The 24,709-nt window shown below is 25.7% G+C and overlaps 3 protein-coding genes across 3 annotated transcripts; 2 read left to right on the top strand and 1 right to left on the bottom strand.

Moving 5' to 3' along the window:
- The first annotated feature begins 1,890 nt into the window (after nt 1–1,890).
- BCIN_15g05720 (hypothetical protein) lies at nt 1,891–2,856 on the top strand. Its single transcript, XM_024697752.1, has 2 exons — nt 1,891–2,058; nt 2,120–2,856. The coding sequence occupies exons 1-2, from the start codon at nt 2,007–2,009 to the stop codon at nt 2,821–2,823; spliced, it is 756 nt and encodes a 251-aa protein (XP_024553568.1). The 5' UTR covers nt 1,891–2,006; the 3' UTR covers nt 2,824–2,856.
- BCIN_15g05710 (hypothetical protein) lies at nt 2,853–4,846 on the bottom strand. Its single transcript, XM_001545304.2, has one exon. The coding sequence runs from the start codon at nt 4,610–4,612 to the stop codon at nt 3,263–3,265; it is 1,350 nt and encodes a 449-aa protein (XP_001545354.2). The 5' UTR covers nt 4,613–4,846; the 3' UTR covers nt 2,853–3,262.
- Nucleotides 4,847–6,853: 2,007 nt separating this feature from the next.
- On the top strand, nt 6,854–9,401 carry BCIN_15g05700 (hypothetical protein). Its single transcript, XM_024697751.1, has 7 exons — nt 6,854–7,078; nt 7,128–7,560; nt 7,632–7,722; nt 7,768–8,127; nt 8,192–8,412; nt 8,462–8,654; nt 8,708–9,401. Exons 1-7 carry the CDS (start codon nt 6,885–6,887, stop codon nt 9,034–9,036), a joined length of 1,821 nt encoding a protein of 606 aa, XP_024553567.1. The 5' UTR covers nt 6,854–6,884; the 3' UTR covers nt 9,037–9,401.
- Nucleotides 9,402–24,709: the final 15,308 nt, after the last annotated feature.

The raw sequence follows: 24,709 nt of genomic DNA, 5'->3' as shown, positions 1-24,709 counted from the left end.
CTCTAAATACATCTCCTTTCAATTCAATTCATTCAATCTATTAACTCTATTACTATTATAAAGCTTACCTTAAAATAAATTAAACTATTAAAAGGCTCTCAATTGCTTTAGTCTAATTATTTCTTTTTCAATTGAATTTTCTTTTCTTTTAAGATTGTATACTAAATTGAAATGATTTTACATAGTTTTTCCTTTTATTCGATTGGAATATTTCTATTTTAATATTAGTATATTATTTATAATCAATCAAAAGGGGTTTTATGAATCTACAAATATGAAAATGATCTGTTATATAGATATATGATTACATAATACATCAGTACTTTTCCATTTCGTTTGCTTCTACGAATCCATTAAGAGTATTAACATTCTCTTCCTTTAGATTAACTGTTTATATAGTAAAGGAAAGATTAAAAGCTGTCTTTAATTAACACATGATTACTACATACTGAATAATGTCAGAAGTGATTCACTTTCCCACTAACCCACAAAAGCATAAAGTATTCCAAATACTTTTGAAATAATGCATCTACTAACGTAATTTATCAGTGAATAAACTATATCAATAAATAGATCATTTCATTTTATATACAAAATTCGTTTATATATAAACATACATTTTTTTTATTTAATAGTATAATTTAAAGAAATCTAAAAATATTGAAATTCAATTATATAAATATTATAAAGATTTAATTATTTATTAAAAAATCAAATTATTATAATAATTATTATAAAAACAACTTTTTTGTAATGAAAATCATAACAATTTCTATTATTTTTAGAATATAATAGAAATATTTATAAAAAAACTAGATTTATAAGAAGCTAATTTTTTATTGTTATTGAAGATCCTTTTCTTTTTTTAAAATAATGATTAGTTATTAAAATAAGAATATTGAAAAAGGTCTAATTTTGATGTATTTTCAAATGACTCATTCACTAATATGACCCACTCACTGATAAACCACGTTATATATACCTAATCAAATAATAACTTCCTAACATTTACCCCTATTTTATATAAATCCATCTAATATATATCAATCAAAAAGAAATTAATAATCTTATAAATATAAGAATTCTATAAATATAAAATATTAGAAGTATAATAATTATAATTAAATCAATTATTGAAATTGAATTCAAAATACAATTATCCTTATTCAAATTCATATGAATAAAAATTTCAAAATAAAATATTCTTATATTTAAAATACAATATCAAAAGTAATCCACTTTTCTATTAATCTATAAAAGTATAAAGTATTCTAAATACTTTTGAAATAATGGATCTACTATATATACCTAATCAGGTGATCGCTCCCTGATAGTATTAATACATTATTTATAATTAATTAGAAAAGGTTTTATAAATCTATAAATATGAAAATAGCCTACTATAGAGATATATGATTACATAATACACAGAGTACGTTTTCACTTCGTTTGCTTCTATGAATTCATAAAAATATTAAGGATTTTATTATACTAATAAAACATTCACTTTGTAGATCACGGATTCTGCTACTATAGAGCCTTTCAACATGGCTAATATATACTTGTGCTTGGAGCTATGGGTGGAGTTGTTGCGCAAATATGGTAGCCTCTTCACATACCATCCTCAACGAAAAGAATAACAGGTTTACATGTTCATGTTATCAAGCGCTTACTTTGTTGTTGTCATTATTATTAGCCGCTCGTGTACTAGAAGAACATTTGCATAACCCTATAACTTTATTCCGACAGCGGGGTGAGGCTACAGAAATGCGGGGCGCGCGGGGTACGCGGGGTACGCGGGGCTCCTGCTTTCTGACCTGCTTAGTAACCCCCGCAACGGAGTGAAACGTGCCGTGCCTGTCTTCGCAAACTGCTATTAGGCATCCAGATGACGATTCTCTGCAGATAAAGGATTTTCCATTTCACGGCATGAAGGTGAAGACAGAGACAATTCAATAATCCACTTTTGATTCATTGCATCCGAAATCTGTCTTGTCACCACCATCATGCCTATACCTGCCACCTTCCACAATGGCAAGAAGACCTTCACAGTTCTAGGTAAGATTGAATTGTAGACTGGACACCCAAAAATCCAGCTGCTTATTCTGCTCCACTGTAGAAAATAATCCCGAGGTCATGAATGCGCTAGCTAAGAAGCTTGGTCTTTCCCCCGATCTCGCATTCTACGATGTTTACTCTCTCACCGACCCAGGTCTTTTATCCATAATCCCCCGTCCAGTCCATGCTCTTCTAGTCATTCTACCGCTCACTCCTTCTTGGAATAACTCTCGTTTAGCTGAAGATACCCCACTATCTGTCTACGAGGGTTCTGGCCGCGACGAGCCCGTGATCTGGTTCAAGCAAACTATTGGACATGCCTGTGGTTCTATCGGGCTTCTTCACTGTCTTATCAACGGACCCACGAAAAACTTTATCTTACCAGATACAACTTTGTCTCGATTGCAAGAGCAGGCTCTTCCGTTGAAGATGGAAGAACGGGCGAAGCTACTGTATGATGATAAGGAGTTCGAGGATGCGCATCAGAGTGTTGCAGAAATGGGCGACACCGCTGCACCCAGTGCTTTGGAGGGGGACAGATTGGGACAGCATTTTGTGGCCTTTGTGAAAGGGAACGATGGTCATTTGTGGGAGTTGGAAGGTAGCAGAAAAGGGCCGCTGGATCGAGGATTTTTAGCCGACAACGAGGATGTGTTGAGCGAGAATGCGATCGCAAAGGGTATCGGCAGAGTGATCAGGATGGAAGAAGAAGCTGGTGGCGGAGATTTGAGGTTTAGTTGTATTGCACTTGCAAAGGCAGGCTGATGGAGTATAAGGACATCGTAATCTATTTGTGGAAAGGGAACCTAATACCCTATTAACTAATGTTAATGGCTTTACATGTATTTATATTATGTTTTGTTCATTGAATCAACAGCTCGGTTATAATTATCTGGATGATCTAATTATTTTCTATGCGGATCTCAAAGCTTTCTTTGTGGGCAAGAACCCCAATACTCACTTTGTTCGACCAAATGCTACACAGGTCATCTTGCCCACGGCTTCTTTTCACGTGAAGCTTCCATCATCAACAAATGAAATTATGAGGACACTGAACTTCAATGCTGCTGTGGGGAGCTCAACACTCCGGACCACTTTGCTGCTTATACTGTGGTTGTTACGCCGCTTAGTCGCTTCGCGCCTGTCATCTACCTTGATCCTATGCAGTACTACTTTCTCTGCACTGTTCTTTTTTCTCTTCCTCTTATATCGGCAAACCCGGTCTGGTAGAGTTTTCGTGCTTTCTCATTGCAATTAGCTCCTGCTCGTCGTCATTAAATGTATCGCTGACAGCCTTGCTTAAATCTTGCCCTCCCTTTCCTACTGTAATGAGCTCTGCCTCCGCGTGTCGGTTTCTGTAAGATGATCCTGAGATTGCCAACGCTAATCCTACTACCTCCCAGGAAAAGAGAATTGGGAGCGCTCTATGCAACACATCTCCACATCCACTCTCGACTCGAATAATCAATGAGTAGAATTCGTGAGAAGGAAGAGCATAAGCCCAGCGGTAGAAGCCTGGACTCAGCTCGAATGGATAAATGGTTGCTGCTACATTTATTATCGCCCACGGGAGGACAAAATATGTAAGGAAGGACATTGAAATAAAAGCAGTAGCTGCATCGAGAACAAGAAAATTGATATGCATATAAATCCAATATGACATCCATACAAGTGCGAATTGGCCACTACTGACATCCCAGGACTCTCGGAAGGCCCAAATATAACCAGCCGTTGCAAGGGAGCCGATTAACGTGTACAAAAGCGAGATGACCATTCTCATTAAACCAATTCGTTTAGAATTCAGACGACCATAAATACCAAATTGATTGTTGATGCCGTTCAATGCCATGAGGAAGAAAAACTGTTGAATAATAGGTAAGACTACGCTCACAGTATTAAACAAAACACGAGTGCCTTGTTCTGTTGGTTTGATGTTGATTTTAGATGCTTGTATAGGGTTCAAAAAGGCAAGAACTGCGTCTTCGTTGCTTGCGTTGAGTGACAAAAGAGCTTGCGATCCGTTGAGAGCATGGTAAACTGAAGATACAGCACCAATGAGAGTTTCCAGATTCCCAGAAATATCGCCTAGTTGCACAGATGGGTATCGAGCGCCATTGTAAATATAGGTCAAGGCGTCACCCGAGTTGTAGGCACTGGCTGCAGAGCTACCACCTAGAGCCTGAGACAAACGATTTGAGGCTCCCGGTTGAGCGACGACAGCTCCCCAATAATCACCACGGCATACGGCTCTTTGAACCTCAACTATAGAAGGATATCTGGCTGTAGTATGGAATTGAAGCTCGGGAAATCCATCCCCCTGAAATTGTTCGTATGCCACTGAAAGCGCTTCGCCAATGACACCTCCGTCATAGTCAACAGCTAAGATATTCAAGTTATGCGCCCGATGTGCGCTTTTGAAGAGAACGCCATATAGGTATGACATCGTTGTGAGAAAAAGGAGGGTAACCATAATCCCAGACATAAGAATGCCAATGAGAAGCGGCTTCCTCTTGCCGTTCCAGAATGAATCGCGCCATAAAACTCGCACTGCCATACTGAGAAGAAGCGGTCTTAGTTTTAGACGAAACGCAAAGATGTGTAGAGATAGAATGTAGAGAATCAATAACTCAAGGATTTTGAGCCAAGTAAAGAGAGTATTTAATAGCGAGTAAGCTGTGCTTCAGTAAAACCTCTATTCCTTTGACTCGAGATCTAATGTACATAATTTATCTCCGGATTGCGGACATTATTTGGAAGGCCGAAGTTGAGCGGAAAGCATAAGATTGTCTGAAAGTGGGGAACCCGACTTTATAAAATGTGAACGAATGAATGTCCGGACGACCTTCGATTCGGCTTTCTCTAAATGATCTGCTCTGCTCTGGAAAGTGTGTATAAATTTACGGAGCTTCTGAAGTCAATATCCGAAGCTTGATTTGTTATTACCCGATCAACTTTCTAGAACGCTAGAATAATAATGTCAAGTATCATGCAAGATAGAACTAGCGGCCGCCCCCACTCCGCAAGTCCAAGTACCGAAACAACACCGAAAGTGCGCTGGACTATCACGTGAGTGTGCTTCAAGAAGCTGGGGCCACAGCTTACCTCACGTCTCGTCTTAGCTGGCTGCTGTCCACTTCCATGTACCTGTCTTGCTTGGGGGACTCAAGCACCTTTGCCTTCCACTGTTCTAGGAACAGGCTACCACATACTTGGTGAGGGCGATTCTTATGATGTGCTATGCGACTTTGCATGTACACATAACTATTGCCCTCCAACGACTTGTTCACTTAGCCCCACTGCAGGTGATGGAGGTGTTATATACCTGCCGCTATTTGTCTGGGACCCTTCCTCTGACCCATTTGGCTGCAACGGGAACAGTGTATGCATATTGATCATTCCACCTTCTCCTTTCCCAGGTCCTGAAACAATCAATTGGCCAGCACTCACAACTACGCTGCTGGTTTCCTTTGCTGGGTTAATTTATACCAAGACAATGGTGCTCAGCGTTGAGCCGTTCACTATCATGGAAATTAATTTCTGGGCAATTATAATTACGGCTAGTAATGCAAGCTATACTAGATTTATTTCGGAACAAAATATTATGCCTGTTGTGTTTGTCTTGAATTTGCCTGGGAGTGAATTGGTGTTTCCGCTATCGGTATACCGGCAATCGATAACTGCTTCGGCCGACAGCAAGCACGTTTATTAGATTAATAATCATTAGATATCCAAACCTTATTTTGAAATAGTCCGAAAAAAATTGTGGTTCAAAGAGCATTAAGCATAATGTTAATGCCATACGCATCCCAAATTATCTTCAAAATTCATCGCGTAGCACTGAGCTCAATTGGCTACAATTATTCTGGCCATCTAAAAATATTAATACTATTAATTAGAACAATTATCCAGAAAAAATCTCAACAAAGATAGAAAATTAATCGTGCCCCAAGAAGATCTAACATTTCAAACGGGTACCGAGTAAATTCAAAGGCTTAACTAGCTCAAACTTTTGGCAGTTGCGGCGGAAAGGTCATTTGTTTGATTTCTAGTTATGTCAAATGCCGAATAAAAAACGAAGGCGGCGATACCTAAACAAAACCCGAAACACAAAAACATATGGCTGAATAATTGCGGGCCAAGTCTTCCATCAGTCAAAACTTAATTAAAGTCAAGAGACAAAACAAAATTACTGATTTCGACACTAGTCTTTACCAATCTCCAATTTGTCTGAACAGCTTTCAACACTTGTGATAGTATACGAACCCAAACACCAGACGAAATGATATCAAAACGTCGGTTTCGTACAATCATACTATAACGCAGAGTACTGCACATGATATGTGAAAATCGTTGATGAAATACTAGAGTACATCGTGAGTATCATTTTGCAATACCAGACTCGGCCCTAAGACAGCTACAATTTACGTCAAACGCCAATGAAAGAACGTTGTTTTCATCACGTCGGTGATTGAGTAGTTCTCTGTAAAACCTAGCATCAAGGGTCTTGAGAGAAGTTAGCCTCTTTGCTTGAGGTGTCCTTGGGATTATGAATGTACTTCGATAGACTTCCGCTATAGAACGCACCATTTTGATACCAATCCTGTCTATTTTATGCGACTAAACCTGGTTCTCTGACTTGACGCAATATCATAACTGGACCCAGCTCATTTTATATGACTAATTCGACCCGAAAAATGAGCAAGTATACATTACAAATCAAATTCAGATATTTCGGACTTAACAGCATTGCATTGGTAAAAATTATGTATATAGAGTAACTGTGTTCTCGTCGTTTGAATGCCTTACGCTCAATATCAAACGCTACCATGTATCTACCATGGATCCTCGCATTCTCAGCCACTCTTCTTTCAAGAGTCATAGCTTTACCGCCCTCACATCCGTTCAAGGAAGTTGCAAGAGCAAGAGAATCTTCTAAAGACGTGCCTCTCAAGGTCGACCTCGGTTATGCAGTGTACCAAGGCTCAACGAATAAAAGTACTGGGATCAATACATGGAGAGGGTAAGTCTGCGTTCAAAATTTGGCCATCACCCTTAATTGACACCAAAAGAATTCGCTTCGCTGCACCCCCGACTGGTACACGGCGCTGGCAGCGACCTGAGGCTCCAGCAATCGATCGCAATGCAACCATCCAGGCTGACCGATATGGACCTGTCTGCTATCAATCCCCCTTCTCTGGAGCTCCTGCATTCCCCTCAGTTACAGTTGAGACATCGGAGGACTGCCTTTTTCTAAATGTTCAAAGTCCGGCAAATGCGTCAAACCTGCCTGTCCTCGTTTGGATCCACGGAGGTGGATATGGAGGCGGCAACGGCCAGACAGACTTTACTGATCTCATTACCGTAAACAACAACCGCTTTGTCGTAGTTACCATACAGTACAGACTTGGTGCATTTGGATTTTTGGCTTCCGACGAGCTCGTAAGAAAAGGCGTTGCTAATGCAGGATTACTCGACCAGAATTTCGCCCTGCAATGGGTTCAGGTACGTGTCAACCTCCAAGCCGGCCCGAGATGGATCCACGAATAGAACCTTACAAACCTCACACCACACAGGAATACATTACAAATTTCGGCGGAGATCCTTCTTTAGTAACAATATCCGGAGAGAGTGCCGGAGCTGGATCTGTCATGCTTCAAGATATGGGTTAGATATTCACTCTACAGTTTTTGGCTTTTCTAATAATCATAGCCTACGGTGGATCATTGGGCGAATCCTTGTTCAGAAGCTCAATTGCTGCATCCCCATATCTTCCCAAGCAATATGCTTTCAACGATTGGGTGCCTACGCAGTCTTACTACGCATTTGCCGAAGCAGCTGGATGTCCGGTACGGGCTTACAGGAGCGTAAATGCGACGATATTCGACTGCTTGGTCTCGAGAGATGTAGCAACATTATCAAACGCATCTTTAGAGGTCAGCAATGCGGGTACATTTGGTACATGGGGTTTTCTTCCCGTCACAGACGGAGTATTCCTTCAGGATGTGCCCAGTCGCCAACTCCTTGACAAGCGCTTGAATGGACGCAGCCTTCTAATAGGAAACAATGCTAGTGCGTACACACGACGAACTATCCTTCACTTTTTAGACAAGACTGTGTAGCTAATAACATCCAGACGAAGGGCCTCTCTTTACGCCACAAACCATTACTTCGGAAGCGGACCTCCTTGAGTGGCTCCGAAATTTGTTGCCTGAATTTCAGGAAAACGACATTGCTAAAGTTTTGGAATATTATCCAAGCATCGGCAGCATAGATAGTTCTGGTAGCAATTTATCCGCAACCTTTAGGAACGCGGAACAAAGCTCATTTGCGAGTAGCCCACAGCTGCGAGCGAATGTACGATATCCCCAGTGATCGCAATTGGTCCCACGCTAATCATATGCAGAACCTCTATGCCGAATTGACTTTCGTCTGCCCATCGTATTGGATGGCCGAAGCCTACTCTAGTCAAGGGCACACGACTTTCAAATACCAGTTCAGCCCTCTACCAGGAACCCATGGGGCTGATTTGGAAGGCTACCAAGGTCCGCTCGGCGGATCTTTGATTTTAAGCGTTGACTTTCAACGAGCCTTCATGAGTACGTCGCTATCATTTCCCCTTACTAATGGCATTTATTGATCGTCTTCACAGCAATTTGGGGCAATTTCGTTACCCATCAGGATCCTTCCATCTCGTATGAGCTGGCAGCAGGAGCTTCGTCTAAAGGATCAGTTCAAGCCAATCCTGTCTCAACCTGGCCTATGTTCTCAAATGCATCACCCTACCAGTTAAATTTGAACCAGACAGGCGGCACTGAGGCTATAGGAGGATTAGAAGTTGCCTCACCAGTTCCCACCACCTACCTGACTGGTCCAGGATTGCAAAATAATTTCACACTTGTGAACGCGTACACATGGGAGGCAGGTCGCGGCACACGATGTGATTTCTGGCGAGGTGTAGCCCCATCCATTCCAGCGTGATTAAAAGATAAACTTTTGGGGCTTCCAGTCTACACGCCTTCTCAGCTAGTAAAACCATGGCATTATGGCTCTGTTTCTTTCTCCTGACTAGATTCTTTAGACAATCATCATCTTCTATTCACCTTGCTTATAACAGTGTGGTTGCTTCTGGTCGAGGAGCTAAAGGAGGAAGAAGCAAATATGTCACTTTTCAGTTTTCCAGTGGAGTTGTTGATTTGAATTTTGCTTAGTCTGTCATTCATGCTAGAATCATGTTTTCAGTTTAAATCATTTCTGAAGTAATAGAGTTTTTTTTTGTGGTAGCAAAGTTAATACTTTCGACGAAAAGAAATTCATTATAAATCCCTATATAAATTTTCTGTACATTATAATAATAATATATTCACTTCATTATCAATAATATAATCAATTCATTAATAATAAATAAAATCAATACAATTCGAGATTTATTTAACATTGATTTTTAATTGAAAAAAAGAAAATGAGAGTCCTTTGAAAGATCTTAGAGATTTCAGAATTTAATAAATATTAGAATTATAGGAAAGGTGAATAGAAGGAAAGCGAATATAAGAGTTAAAAGAAGGAGAAGAGTAAATGTAAGAGTTAGGAGGAGGAGGGGAGTGAGTATAAAAGCTTAAAGAAAAGTGAAGAATAAATCACTTATATCATTTTCAATTTATTCTTCAATTAGAGGCTTTATTACTATATTATTGTCGTAGGTCGAAAGTATATAAGGGATGATTATATATATAATATATATATATAAGATGGAAGTATACTTGAATGAATGATTAAAAGATTATATAAGTAGTGTGACATGTAATTTTGATTGAAAAATTATATAAGATTAACTTTCTTATTTTACAATTTAAAAAATTAGATTCCTTTTTATACTTATTCGTTTAAAATCAGTTTTCTTTATTTAAAATCTTAGGGTTAAAATCCTTTTCCTAATTCAATCATTCTTTAAATAAAGAATCTATTTGTCGGAAGTAGACAGCAAGTTGCACATATTACTATATTAGTAGAATGTATATTGTATATATTATTATTATATAAAGAGCGAAAAGCTTGGAAAAAGAATCTAATATAGTAGTGTGCATATGTCATATATATGCTATATATGTGCTTATATATATGATTTCCAATATCCTTCTTATAATAGAATATCTATTATCAAATTATATAGATTTTATATATATATAAAGAGTCTCGTTAATTCCTGTAATAAAATTAAACTATTCTAATTGTTTATAATATTTATATTTCCATTTTGGAATTCAATAGTCTTATAATTTATTATTGTATTATAATATAAGAATACTTTTTTTCGAATTCGATTTCTCTTATTTATGGTAGATAAAAAAGCTTATAAAATCCTTTCTTTTTTTAAAGGATCTAAATATATAATAGAGTTTTATTATAGTAAATAGATTTATATTCTTTTTCTTGTATGTATAATTTATGAATAATAATGAATTGAAATAAAAGTTATTAGTTATAGATTGTGATATAGTTATTTTCCTATAGTAATTTTAATAAATCTGATTGAGTAATAATAGGTTTTAAGCTTATATATTGTTTTATATAAATTGGTAGATAAGGTTAATTAGCTAATTGATTTTGGTTAATTAAATCGGTTGATCTGGTTGATATGTGATAAATCATTTAAAAACGATTAGTTTGATTCCTTTTAAGTGAATTAAATTGATTTAGTGAATTTGAAAAGATTGAGAAATATAATAGAATTAATAAAATAAATGAAATCGATATAATGATTGATTTTTATTGATTTGATTGGAATGGTTAAAATTGGTGGTTTTGATGGTTGTAATTAATATAATCAATTTTAAATGATTAATTAAAAAGTGAATTAATCTAATTGATTTAATTAATTAATTTTAATATAAACATTAATTAATTATATTTTGATCTTTTTGTAATTTAATATTTCAAATTCAATTCTAAATCTTTTTTGTAAATTATAAAGTCTAAATATATTAATTATTTTGTAAAAGTATTAGCAATCTGATTTGTTTCAAGAATTTATACAATCCAAAGCCTTTTAACTTCTATTATATTTTTTCAAATATAATACTATTAAATATTAATATATTTAGTTTTATTATAAAACTTATTCTTTTATATTTAATCAATTTTATTTTCATTATTACAATATAAAATTGAAATAAAGGATTTGTTTTTAAAATATTTTCCAAAATCCTTAATAAACTTTTCCATTTATACAATATCCTTCACTTCCTTATTTATAATAATAATTTCAACTTTCATTATATAAAAAGAAATCAACTTCTATTTAATTAAGGATTATATTATAACTCTATTATATTTAATAAAAGCTATATTTTATATTGATTTTCTATTCTTCAAAAATCTCTAAATAAAATCTATATATATCTAATATTTATATAAAAGTATATTGAATCTATTTAAATAGATTATATTAATTGGGAATATATCTACAAGATATTGAAACAAGTGTTTTGCAAATATCAAATGATTTTCCCCTAGTATTTATATAATACAAACAAGTTGTCCAATAATATATATTATATCTAATTGAATACAATTTGAGAGATAAATAATACTATCAATAATCTAAAGATAAAGAGTTTTATTATTTTTATATAGTAGATCGCTTTTATTTGCATTTTATATAATGGTGTTAGAAGGTAGGGGTAAATCTTTGATATTAGTAAGTTCAATTCTGAATCTATATAGAATCTTTTTTATATAATTCAATTAATATATTTTAAATAATTGATCTCATTGGTTCCATTTTATTTGGATATTTAAGAATATACTAATATCTTCCAAGTCTTTACATTTCTAATAATTTCTAATTATAATCTTTATTGAATTTATATTAATACAATTCTCTATTATTAATAAATCATTTATATATAATAGAATATATACTTCTTTTCTAATAAAAAAATTAGGATTAACTATAAATTCTTCGAGTTTGATTTTTTTAAAGAATCTTTAAACAATTATTCATCAAACTTTGAAGTTTGTTTTAATTTATAAAATAACTTTTTCAATTTGAAATATAATTTGTTTTTGAATTTAATTTCGGAAAAGATTTTTTCGAAATATTTTGGTATTTTTATAAGGATTTTTATATTTATTAGTTTATTATTTAAAAAGACAGTTTCGATATCTATATTATCAATCTCTAAATCTTTTATAGCAATTTTGATTAGCAAAATATATAACATTGAATATCTTGCTATATTGGTGAAGATCTTTTGAAAGTCTATTCTATATTTTTAAAAATATCCCTTAATAATTAATCTTACTTTTCTTTTAATTAATCTATTAAACCGATTTAGTTTATTCCTTAAAATATATCTATTATTTAATAACTTTTTATTAATAAATATAATCCTATTTATAATCTTGAAGATATTATTATCCTTTAAACTCTATAATTCATTTTTAATTACTTTTATTTATATTTAGATATTCCCTTATATAATATTATTGAATTTTATTGATTCCTTAAGTATTAAATTAAAATTACCAATTGAAAAAGCCTCAAAATATATAAAGACAATTTGTAATATAACTATATATTAAATAATCTAATTATTAAAGATCTTTTTTAATTATTTTTTACAATTATTATTTAAAATATTTTAAACTAAAATAGCTATTAGAATAGATCTAACTTTTGAAATCTTTACAATTATTTATACTTTTTGTTTCAAAGATTGAGATACTTGTATTTCTTGTGTAGACTCATTTGTTTGTAATTATTGCTACCATAATATTCACAAAGAATAAATCTAAACCTATTATTTATTTCGGATTTAAATAGTTTATCACTTATTAATATATATCTATATATTTTCTTATATTTTTTATATTTTTCTTTTTATAATAATATTTTTATTATATAAAGGAGATTTTCTTTTTTTCATTATTTTAGACTATTTTGGAATTATCTTTTTTTTAAAATCTTTAAAAGAATATTTATATTTATTAAAATCAATGTTTACTATTTTATATATAATATTGAAATAAAAATTGAAAAAGAAATAAATATTATTTTTATTTATTTTAATAAAGATATATTCTTTTTTAAATATTTTAAATTCAAATTTCTTTATTATTAAATCAAATTATTAAAGATTCCTAATCTATACTTTATAATTAAATATTCTAAATTTCTTGAAATCAGATTGTTTTTTAAATATAGCTTTATATAATATAATTGCTAAAGAGAGTATTCTGGCTTTTTTAAATAATAAAGATTTAATAGGAGATCTGTTTTTTAAATATATAGCATATTTAATAATGAATTCCCATATTCTAGGCTCAATCTCTGATTTACTTAAAAACGATTTCACTATAGTATTAATATCCTGAATCTTCTTTTCTATAATTTTATTTATAAAATGTTTTTTTTAAAAATAATAACTCAAATATTAAATCTTTTTTTAAAATCTTTAATTAGAATTGTGATTTAAATTTATTTCTATTATTATTAATTTTGATAATAGCAATTTTAGAATTAAACTCTTTTTCAATTTGATTAATTAAATCTATTAATATAGATATAATAATATCAACAAATTTGTCTTTTGCATATTTAATTCAAATCAATCTAATTGTATTATCAATAATTATAATAAAATATCTGTTTCCATTTTCTAAAAGTTCTTGAATTCTTAAGAGATTTATATAGAAACAACATAGCTTTATAAAAGTATGAATGATAATATATTTATTGAAATACTTATTTATTCTTTTTGCGAGATAAGATTTGCAAGCTTTTTAATCAAATATCTTTCTTTTATTAATATATTAAAAACTATTCGAAAATTTCTTAAGCTTATCCATTTGATTGTAATTGAGGTGATTAAGCTGATAATATATAATCTCAGTCTTATTATTATTAAAATCAATGCTTTCTGTTTTTAAATCTAAATCGATTATATAAGTATAATAAGAAATAGATTATTGAATAATATAATTGTTATTGAGATGTTTTATTGACATCTCAAATTAACCATTTTTCCAATATAAAACTGAATCCCCTTCGAATATAATCTTTTTTCCAATCTCCATAAAAGCATCAATTGAGATAAATTGGATTGAATGAAAATTCTTAATATATTAGATATCTTTTAAAATAAAATTCCTAATAAAGACTATATCAAAAGTGATATTAAGAATATATATATTATTAACAATTCTCATTTGATATAATGAATTTCAATATATAATATTTATAAGATTTAAAAAAGAATCAATAAAATAATAAAAAGCTTCAAAATCAAATATTCAATTAGAGTTATTAAAAGATTGAATATGTATCGTATTAATAAAATAAAAAAAAGTAATATATTCTAATTCTACTATTACTAAATAAGCAATAGTTATATATACAAAACTATTTTTAATAATTTGCTTATTTGATTTCAATACTTCTTTAGCTTTAATATATACAAAACAATTCTTTTGTTAATAACCTTTCTTTTTATAGAATTTATAAAACTTAATATCAATCTTATTAATTTTGCAAATATTTTACAAAGTTATAGAATCCCTTATATATATACAATATCCCCCACAATTTCTTTCTCCCCTTCCTTGAATATCTTGAATTCATTATCCACACAAAGAATTATATACAATATTAGTTATTATTGTATTTATACTAGCTCGAAAAACCCTTTCGGCTTTTTATAAAATATATAATATATTTTATAATCCTATTTTCATAATAATAATGAAATTTCATTAAATTTATTAAATTTCGATTTCGGAAAGGGAGCTTAAAAGCTAATTATAAATATTGTTATTAAAGATAGGATTATTTAAAGCAGATATCTTATATTAATAATAAAAAAGACAATCAAGAAAGACTTAAATTGATTTTGTTTTAGAATCGAATTGTTTATATAAAAAGTACTTTCTAATATCTTTAATATATTAAAGATTCAATAAATTATTAAAGATTGAAATCTTTATTTACACTTCTATAAGATTATTATTTTTAATAAAAGATATAATTTGAAAGCAATAGATTAAAAATAAGCAAAAATTTATAATAAAGATTATAATATCCCTTCATTTTTTTTAATCAATAATATCAAAACAATTTCTAATTAATACTATTTTATTACTAATATATATATCGAGACTAATAGATATTATTATTATTGTTTTAAGAGATTTATAAAATTCGATTTAATTATTACTTTTGAATATAATAAGAATCCCCTATTTTATCTATATTGAATTGATTGTATATTTACTAAATATAATGAGGGAATTGAAGGAATAGATATATATTATATATAAAAGTAATATTGATTACAATACAAGATTTATAATCTATTAGAAGTAAATAGTAAATTGTATATATTATTATATTGGTAGAATGTATATTATATATATTATTATTATATAAAAAGTGGAAAGCTTGGAAGAAGAATCTGATATAGTGGTGTGCACGTGCCACACACGTGCCATGCACGTGCCTATACATGTGATTTCCAACACTATTATTCCTTTTATTCTTTTGAAATAATGATTAGATGATTAATTATTATTTTATCGATTTTATTTAATCGATTTATATAGTTTTCAATCTTTCATTATTAATTTATAATTCGAATTTATAATAAAAGTTATTTTATTTTTATTTAAATATATATATATATAAATTAAAAGATATCAATATTATATTATATTATTATTTTTATTTATAAAAATAATATTATAAACAATAATTATATTATACAAAATATAATAAAAATACAAATACAATATAACTCTAATATATATTTTTATAGTGAATTTAATTTACTAATCGATTTCAATAAAAATAAATAATTGATTATTTTAAGCTAAAATTCAAGAATTTCATTAAATCTCTTTGAAATACAATTTTCTAATTATTTACAAAAAGATTATTCGCCTAATCAATATATTATAAAAATATTGAATATTTTCTTAAGCTAACAAAGTAGTCACTTTATCAATTGTGAATTCTATTATTAAGGACTTTAGCTTTATTTAGTATTATATAATATAACTAATCTTATATAATAATATATTAAAGAAATAGAAGTCATTAATATTTATTATATATTATAATTAGTATAAAAGAATAGAAGATAATAATGATTATTATAAAAGAGTAGAAGGTGATAATGATTACATAAGAAAAGCCTTTATATATATCTATTATAATGGATTAGTAATAGACTGTAGAATCACTAATATATAGGCTATAATAATATTATAGGCCTTAGTGATTTAATTATAATATACCAAGGGATATTAGATATCCAAAGAAAGTCTCAGATATATATATAATATTAATCATAGGATATCCTAGAATCTTAAAATATAATTCCTAGGATAATAGGTTTTAGAAAACATTGAATATAACTTTGTAAACTTTTCACGAAGTTATATTAATAAGATTTTAAAGGGTTAGTTTTAGAATAAAAGAATAAACTAGGATACTAAAAGTTATGGGATTAGTATTTTGTAATAAACAACTCAGAAATAATAGTACTCCAAAAGCGACCAGCTATTCTAATTGTTCAAATGAGATAAAGATTTATATAAGGGAATGGGTTTCATTATAATATAAAACTTTATATTCAAAATAATAATTATTAGTTTTATTATTATAATTATAAGAATTATAATCAATTACAATCTTATCGAATTTCTATTTAAAATTTAATTTAAATTATTTTAAGAAATCTCTAAATATTTCTATACGATTTTAAAAACAGTTTCAGTAATATTTTGAATATTATTTTTATTTCAAATACTAATTCGATAATCAATTGCTAATATAATATTTAAAGTTATTGTTATAGATTAGTTTATCAAAAATATCAATAATATTGAAATAACTGATATCCCAAAAAAGATTATTATTAATAAAACTCTTAAGATTATTTTATTAAATAAATATTAAGGTAGTTAATAAGAGTTTAATATTTTCTTTTTATAATTTGAAATTTATTTCTGATTTAATAAGAATAAATTCATTATTAAAAAATCCAAAAGTATATAAATTATATTATATCTTTGAAATAAAACAATCAAATAGATTTAATTATATTTATACAATTATTTTGAATATAATGATAAGAATTGTATACAATTTATTTAAATAATCTTTAATAGTTTTAAAGAATTTAAGATAGAAATTTATAAAATCTTTGAAAATTCTAATAAATTAAAAATAATAAAAGATAAGATCTTTAATCTAAAGTAAATAAAATCAATATTGAAATATATTATAAAATTTCAAAAATATATTGAAATAATTAAATGAAACAAAATGTTACGACGGATTAATAACAGGCTATAGAATTACCAACATATAGACTATAATAATATTATAGACCTCAATAATTCAACTACAATATACCAAAGGACACTAAGCACCTAAGGAAAGCTTCAAACATATATATAATATTAATTATAGAATATTCTAAAATCTTAGAATACAATTCCTAGGATAATAGATTCTAAAAAATACCGAATATAACTTTATAAACTTTTTATGAAATTATATTAATAAGATTTCAAAAGGTTAATTCTAGGATAAAATAATAAATTAGAATATTAAGAATTATAGGATTAATATTTTATAATAAATAGTTCAGAAATAATAACATTTTAGAAACAATCAATTATTTTAGTTATTCAAATAAAATAAAGATTTATATAAGGAAATGGGTTTTATTATAATATAAAGCTTTATATTCAAAACAATAATTATTAGTTTCATTATTATAATTATAAGAATTATAATCAATTACAATTTTATTGAATTCCTATTTGAAATTTAATCTAAATTATTTTGAGAAATCTTTAAATATTTCTATATAACCTTAAAAACAGCTTCTATAATATTTTGAATATCATTTCTATTTCAAATATCAATTCAATAACTAATTACTAATATAGTATTTAAAGATATTGTTACAAATCAATTTATTGGAAATATTAATAATATTGAAATAATCAATATTCTAAAGAAGATTATTATTAATGAAATATTTAAAATCATTTTATCAAATAAGTATCAAAATAATCAATAAAAGCTTAATATTTTCCTTTTATAATTTGAAATCTATTTTCAATTTAATAAAAACAAATTCATTATTAAAAAATTCAAAAATATATAAATTATATTATACTTTCAAAATAAAACAATTAAATAAATTCAATTATATTTATACAATTATTTCGAATATAATAATAAAAATCGTATATAATTTATCCAAATAATCTTCAATAGTTTTAAAGGATTTAAGATAGAGATTTATAAAATCTTTGGAAATTTCAATAAATTAAAGGTAGTAGAAAATAAAATCTTTAATTTCAAATAGACAAAATTAATATTAAAATATATTATAGAATTTCAAAGATATATTAGAATAATTAAATAGAATGAAATCACTATTATAAATTATTACCACAAAGGATTCAAATCAGAAATCAAATTAGAATTAAAAAGATTTATTGAAAGTATAAATCTAAATAATCTAATTCAAAATTTTATCGAATTAAATAATTGTTTTTATAAATATCAACAAAGTTAAAAATCATATAAATTTTAAAGAAATCAGAAGTAAGAGTGTTATTACAAAAATGAAAATAGATTACATTATAATTCATAAAGATATAGAGATTTTATAAAACTAAATACTATATATTATATAAACGGGAATAATGATTTAAAAAAGAAATGAAGATGAGAAAACAATTTATACTTTGAATATAAAAAATTAGAATATCGAATAACAAATTGCTGAAGTAAAAAGATAAAAAGAAAAAGAGGTAATTTCAAATCTAAATTTAATAAAGGTTAATTTAATACTACCTTTATAATCCTAGAAAATCTAATTAAATCCGAAAATACTAAAACTTTCATTATTGAAGAATTCTAATAATTACTAAAGGAATTATTATAAAATTAAAAGGATATAAATATAATAGATTTATAAAAATAAGAGTATTATAGAATCCTAATACTTTTTATAATAGAAAAAAGTTATTAGGACAAAGTAGAAGCAGATTATATTATAATAAACTGGATAGCCTATTATAATAAATTCTGTGGAATTCATTGATTAAATAAAAAAGCAATCAAATAGTTCCTCAAAAAAAGGAAAACAAAAAACTATCAAAATAATATAATATACAAGGATTTAATTTTTAATATAATTTTATAAGAAATTCATAAAGTTATTTAGTAATTAAATACTACAAAACAAACAAAACAGATATATTATAAAATTTAAATAAATGGATATATATAATTAATTATAATAGATTCAGGGATTATAAAAAATTTTATTATACCAGAAATTATAAAGTACTTGGAAATACCATTTCAGATGAAACAATACCCCTATTGATTATAGTTAGTTAATAAATAGTTAATAGAATCTAATAAAAAGATTTCGCAAAAGATAATCTCAATATAAATAAACATAACCTAATATATAAAGGTTATACAATTTGATATTGTATTATTGAGCTAATAATAAATCATTTTAGGAATACTATAATTAAAGATACATAATTCGAAAATAAATTGGATATAAGAAATTGTAACATTTGATTAATATAAAAGCAATCACAGAAATATACTAAAAATATTCGCAAGATATAATATACACCAAAAAGAGTTAAATACGAATGATACTAGCAATGTAGAATATCTAATCTAGGATCCTCTATTAAAAGCAAAGGCTAATACACCTCCTCTATAAATGTAAAAGCTAACGATACGGTACAAAATTATAATCGAAGTAAAAGAAAAGCCTATAATATTAAAATAATACAAGAATTATAAATATATTTTCAAAAAACCAGGGATTTATAAGGCTTTACCGAAATATAAACCATAGAATTATAAGATAATATTAAAGGAAGGCAAAATATTTATATATATTTTAATTTATTTAATATCAATCAATAAATTAAAAAAGCTTAGAAAATATATTAATAACAATTTAATTAAGAAATAGATTAGGGAATCCGCATTCTAAATGGTTAGTTCAATTATATAGATATCCAAAAAAAATGGATCCAATAGATTAATTGTAGATTATAAAAAGCTTAATATACTTATTAAAAAGGATTAATATTTATTTTTATTAGTTATAGAATTAAAAAATTGGTTAGATAGAATTATAATATTTATTAAAATGAATCTATATAATAATTATTATTTAATTAAAATAAAAAAAGATAAAAAATAAAAGATTACTTTTAAAACAAAATATAGGTTATATAAATATCAAATTATATCATTCAAATTAATCAATACACCAACTACTTTTATAAGGTTTATAAATAATATATTGTTATAATATTTGAATACTTATTATATATATTATTTAAATAATATTCTAATATATTCAAATAACAAGATTCAATACATTAAGAATATTAATAATATTCTTAAAAACCTATTCAAAACAGATTTACTATATAAATTAAACAAATACGAATTCTATATTATAAAAATAGAATTCTTGAAATTTATTATATCAAACCAAAAACTTAAAATAAATAAAAATAAGATTAAAACAATATTCGAATAAAAACAGTCAATTATAATTAAAAAAATACAATCCTTTTTAAAATTTGTTAATTTCTATAAAAGATTTATTAAAGATTATTTAGAGATTATTATATTCTTAATTATATTAATTAAAAAAGATTAAGAAAATTTTGAATAGATTATTAAAATATAAAAGTTATTCGATATATTTAAGTAAATAATGGTAGAAGAATCAATATTGTTAATTTTTGATTTAAAAAAAGAAATCATAATGGAAATGAACTCCTCGGATTTCGTTATAAAAGTAATTCTAAATTAATCAGATCAGAATGGAAAATATCAATCAATTGCATTTTATTTTTGAAAACTATTATTAACTAAATTAAATTACAAAATATATAATAAAGAATTATTAATAATAATCGATACATTTAAAGAATAGCAAGTATATTTAAAAGAATTGAAATATATAATATAGGTATATATAGATTATAAGAATTTAATTTATTTCATTATAATGAAACAATTAAATAGATGATAGATTAAATAATTAGAAATTATAATTAATTATAATTTCAGAATTTTATATATCAAAGAATTAAAAAACATTAGAATTAATATTTTTAGCTGAAAATTAGAATATCAAAAAAACAAAATATACAAGTTATATATTATATTCAAAAAAGATAGCGAATTACTAATCTATAATACACCACAGCTTATAATAATATATTTATTGGAAGATAATTATTTCAAAAAATAGATTCAATTATATTACAATAAGAATATTACTATTATATATATATATAAGATAATAAAATCAGGATTCATTATAGAAAATAATACTATATACTTTTATAGAAAAGTATATATTTTGAATCAAATGATTAAGGAATTTATAATAAAATAATATAAATTGCTAATATATAGATATTAAGAAATTGTAAGAACATTTATAAAAATATAGGAAATCAATTACTTTCTATAAATGAAAATAATAATTAAAGAAATTATTGAAAATTGTAATACTTATATATAAAACAAATTATTACAATATGTTTTATATGGTTAGCTCTAGATCTCAAATATGCTTTTTCAATTATAGAAGTTTATTATATAGAACTTTATAATCAAATTATTATTTTCAAAAAATCTTATTATAAGAATTAAATATAATATAATATTTAATATAATAAATAGACTAACGAAATTTATATATATAATATTATTTAAGGAAATATAGAATATTGAATAACTAATATATATATTTCTAAAAGTTATAATAAATATATATAAAGTATTAGATAAAATAATCTCAAATCAAAATAAACTCTTTATTTCGAAATTCTAAACTACCTTATTAATACTTATAAATATCAAAAAAAAGCTATTGATATCTTTTTACCTACAAATAAATAATCAAATAAAAAGGATTAATCAAATAATAAAAGTATATCTTAAATGCTATATAAATTATTAACAAAATAATTAAATAGAACTATTATTTATAATATAATTCGTATATAATATATTAGAAACAGAAATCATAAAAATCACCCCAATATAAATTAATTTTGAATTTAATCTATAAGTATATAAAATCTCAATATTATAAAAAGTTAATATCGAATTAGCAATAGTACAAATCGAATAATTGAAAGATCTTCAAAAGCAACTAACTTTTAATCTAAAATTTATATTTTTTAGAATAATAATATATTATAATATAAAATATAATATAGAATCTATATTTAAAAAAGGGAATAAAGTTTATTTGCTATAATAAAATATTGAAATTAAAAGATTAAATAATAAACTCGATTATAAGAAATTAGAATTATTTAAGATTAATAAAATAATAGAAATAATTAATTATCGATTGAAATTACCAGATATAATAAATATCTATTCAATATTTCATATATCCTTACTCAAATTAATATTATTAGAAATATCAAATATATCATTTACAAAAATTGAACCAATTAATTTAAATATTATATATAATATTAAAACAATATTAAATTACAAATATATTAAAAACAAAATCAAATATTTAATCAAATAATTAAATTATCTATATTCAAAAAACATATAGAAATTCAAGGAAGATCTTAATTACTCTAAAAAACTATAGATATTCTATTTAAAATATTTATATCTACTAATAAAACCTCAAGATCTATTTCAAACAATTCAAACAAAAAAGGATTAAAAAAATCAAAAAAAAAAGAATCAATAAGAATAAACATAATATTAACATTTACTATTTCTTTTTCAATACATTTCTTTTCAATCTTTTCCTTTTTTAATCTCTTCTTTTTTTTTACTTCTATTAATTTATTAAGAATTTATAAATCATAATAAAGTATTTCAAATTTATATTTCAATAAAAAACATTTCTATTTTTGTAATTATAGGATTTTAATTATAATCTCTTTTTTTTTTTAATTTAATCTTTCTTTTTATCAAAATAAACTTTTTTAATTATTTTTAAATAAATCTTAGATATTACATTTTTTATTGTTATAAATATATTTATTATATTATAAAGAATTAAAGGGCGAAATAATATATTTATAATCAATATATTTATATAATGAATATAAAAATATTTCGAAATCTTTTTATTTAATAAAATGAATAAGATAGATTTGTTTTTTTTTTTTATTAATATTCAAAGAAGATATAATAAAGAAAAGAAGAAATATTATAATTATTAAATATATAAAAGGGAAAATATATTAATATAAATATTTAGAATAAGTATTAGGTTAAGAAGGGGATAGTATTATAATAGATTAATAATAGGTTATAAAATTATTAATATATAAGTTATAATAATATTATAAATCTCAATAATTTAGTTATAATATATTAGAAAATATTAAATATCCAAAAAAAGCCTTAGGTATATATATAATATTAATTATAGAATATTTTAAAATCTTAAAATACAATTTCTAAAATAATAGGTTTTAAAAAACATCGAATATAACTTTACAAACTTTTTGTAAAATTATATTAATAAAATCTTAGAGAATTAGTTTTAAAATAAAATAATAAGTTAGAATATTAAAAGTTATAGAATTAATATTTTATAATAGATAGTTTAAAAACAATAATATTTCAAAAGCAATCAGCTATTCTAATTATCTAAGTGAGATGAAAATCTATATAAGGAAATAGATTTTATTATAATATAAAACTTCATATTCAAAATAATAATTATTAGTTTTATTATTATAATTACAAAAATTACAATCAGTTATAACCTTATCGAATTCCTATTTGAAATCTAGTTTAAATCACTTCGAAAGATCTCTAGATATTTCCACGTGATTCTAGAAGCAGCTCCCGTAATACAAAATTACTATTATAAATTATTATTGTAAGAAATTCAAATTAGAAGTTAGATTGAAATTAAAAAGATTTATTAAAAATATAAATCTGAATAATCTAATTTAGGATTTTATTGAATCAAATAATCGTTTTTATAAATATTAATAAAACTAGAGATTATATAAATCTTAAGGAAATCAAAAATAAGAGTGTTATTACAAAAATAAAAATAAATTATATTATAATTTATAAAGATATAAAGATTTTATAGAATTAAATATTATATATTATATAAATAAAAACAATGATTTAAAAAAGAAACAAAAACAAAAAAACAATTTATATTTTGAATATAGAAAAGCAGGGTATTGAATAATAGATTATCGAAATAAGAAAACAAAAGGAAAAAAGAACAATTTCAAATTTAAATTCAATAAAGGTTAATTTAATATTATTTTTGCAATTCTAAAAAACTCAATTAAATTCGAAAATATTGAGATTTTCATTATTAAAGAATTTCAATAATTATTAAAGAAATTATTATAAAATTAAAAGGATATAAATATAATAGATTTATAGGAATAAGAGTATTACAAAATCCTAATATCCTTTGTAATAGAAAAAAATCACCAGGATAAAATAAAAGCAGATTATATTATAATAAATTAAATAAGTTTATTATAATGAATTTTATAGAATTTATTAATCAAATAAAAAAGCAATCGAATAATTCTTCAAAAAAAG

The sequence above is a fragment of the Botrytis cinerea genome, chromosome 15 (assembly GCF_000143535.2).
Source record: "Botrytis cinerea B05.10 chromosome 15, complete sequence".
Classification (NCBI taxonomy): domain Eukaryota; kingdom Fungi; phylum Ascomycota; class Leotiomycetes; order Helotiales; family Sclerotiniaceae; genus Botrytis; species Botrytis cinerea.
Note: the sequence above shows the minus strand (reverse complement) of the source record. Positions and strands in the feature narration are given on the sequence as shown.

What these genes read in the sequence shown, in the direction of transcription:
- BCIN_15g05720 (XM_024697752.1), top strand. Translation starts at nt 2,007, where the DNA reads ATGCCTATACCTGCCACCTTCCACAATGGCAAGAAGACCTTCACAGTT. An exon ending in GAAGACCTTCACAGTTCTAG is followed by an intron (nt 2,059 to 2,119) that starts GTAAGATTGAAT and finishes GCTCCACTGTAG; the next exon opens with AAAATAATCCCGAGGTCATG.
- BCIN_15g05710 (XM_001545304.2), bottom strand. Translation starts at nt 4,612, where the DNA reads ATGGCAGTGCGAGTTTTATGGCGCGATTCATTCTGGAACGGCAAGAGG.
- BCIN_15g05700 (XM_024697751.1), top strand. Translation starts at nt 6,885, where the DNA reads ATGTATCTACCATGGATCCTCGCATTCTCAGCCACTCTTCTTTCAAGA. An exon ending in GGGATCAATACATGGAGAGG is followed by an intron (nt 7,079 to 7,127) that starts GTAAGTCTGCGT and finishes TGACACCAAAAG; the next exon opens with AATTCGCTTCGCTGCACCCC. An exon ending in CTTTCAACGAGCCTTCATGA is followed by an intron (nt 8,655 to 8,707) that starts GTACGTCGCTAT and finishes TCGTCTTCACAG; the next exon opens with CAATTTGGGGCAATTTCGTT.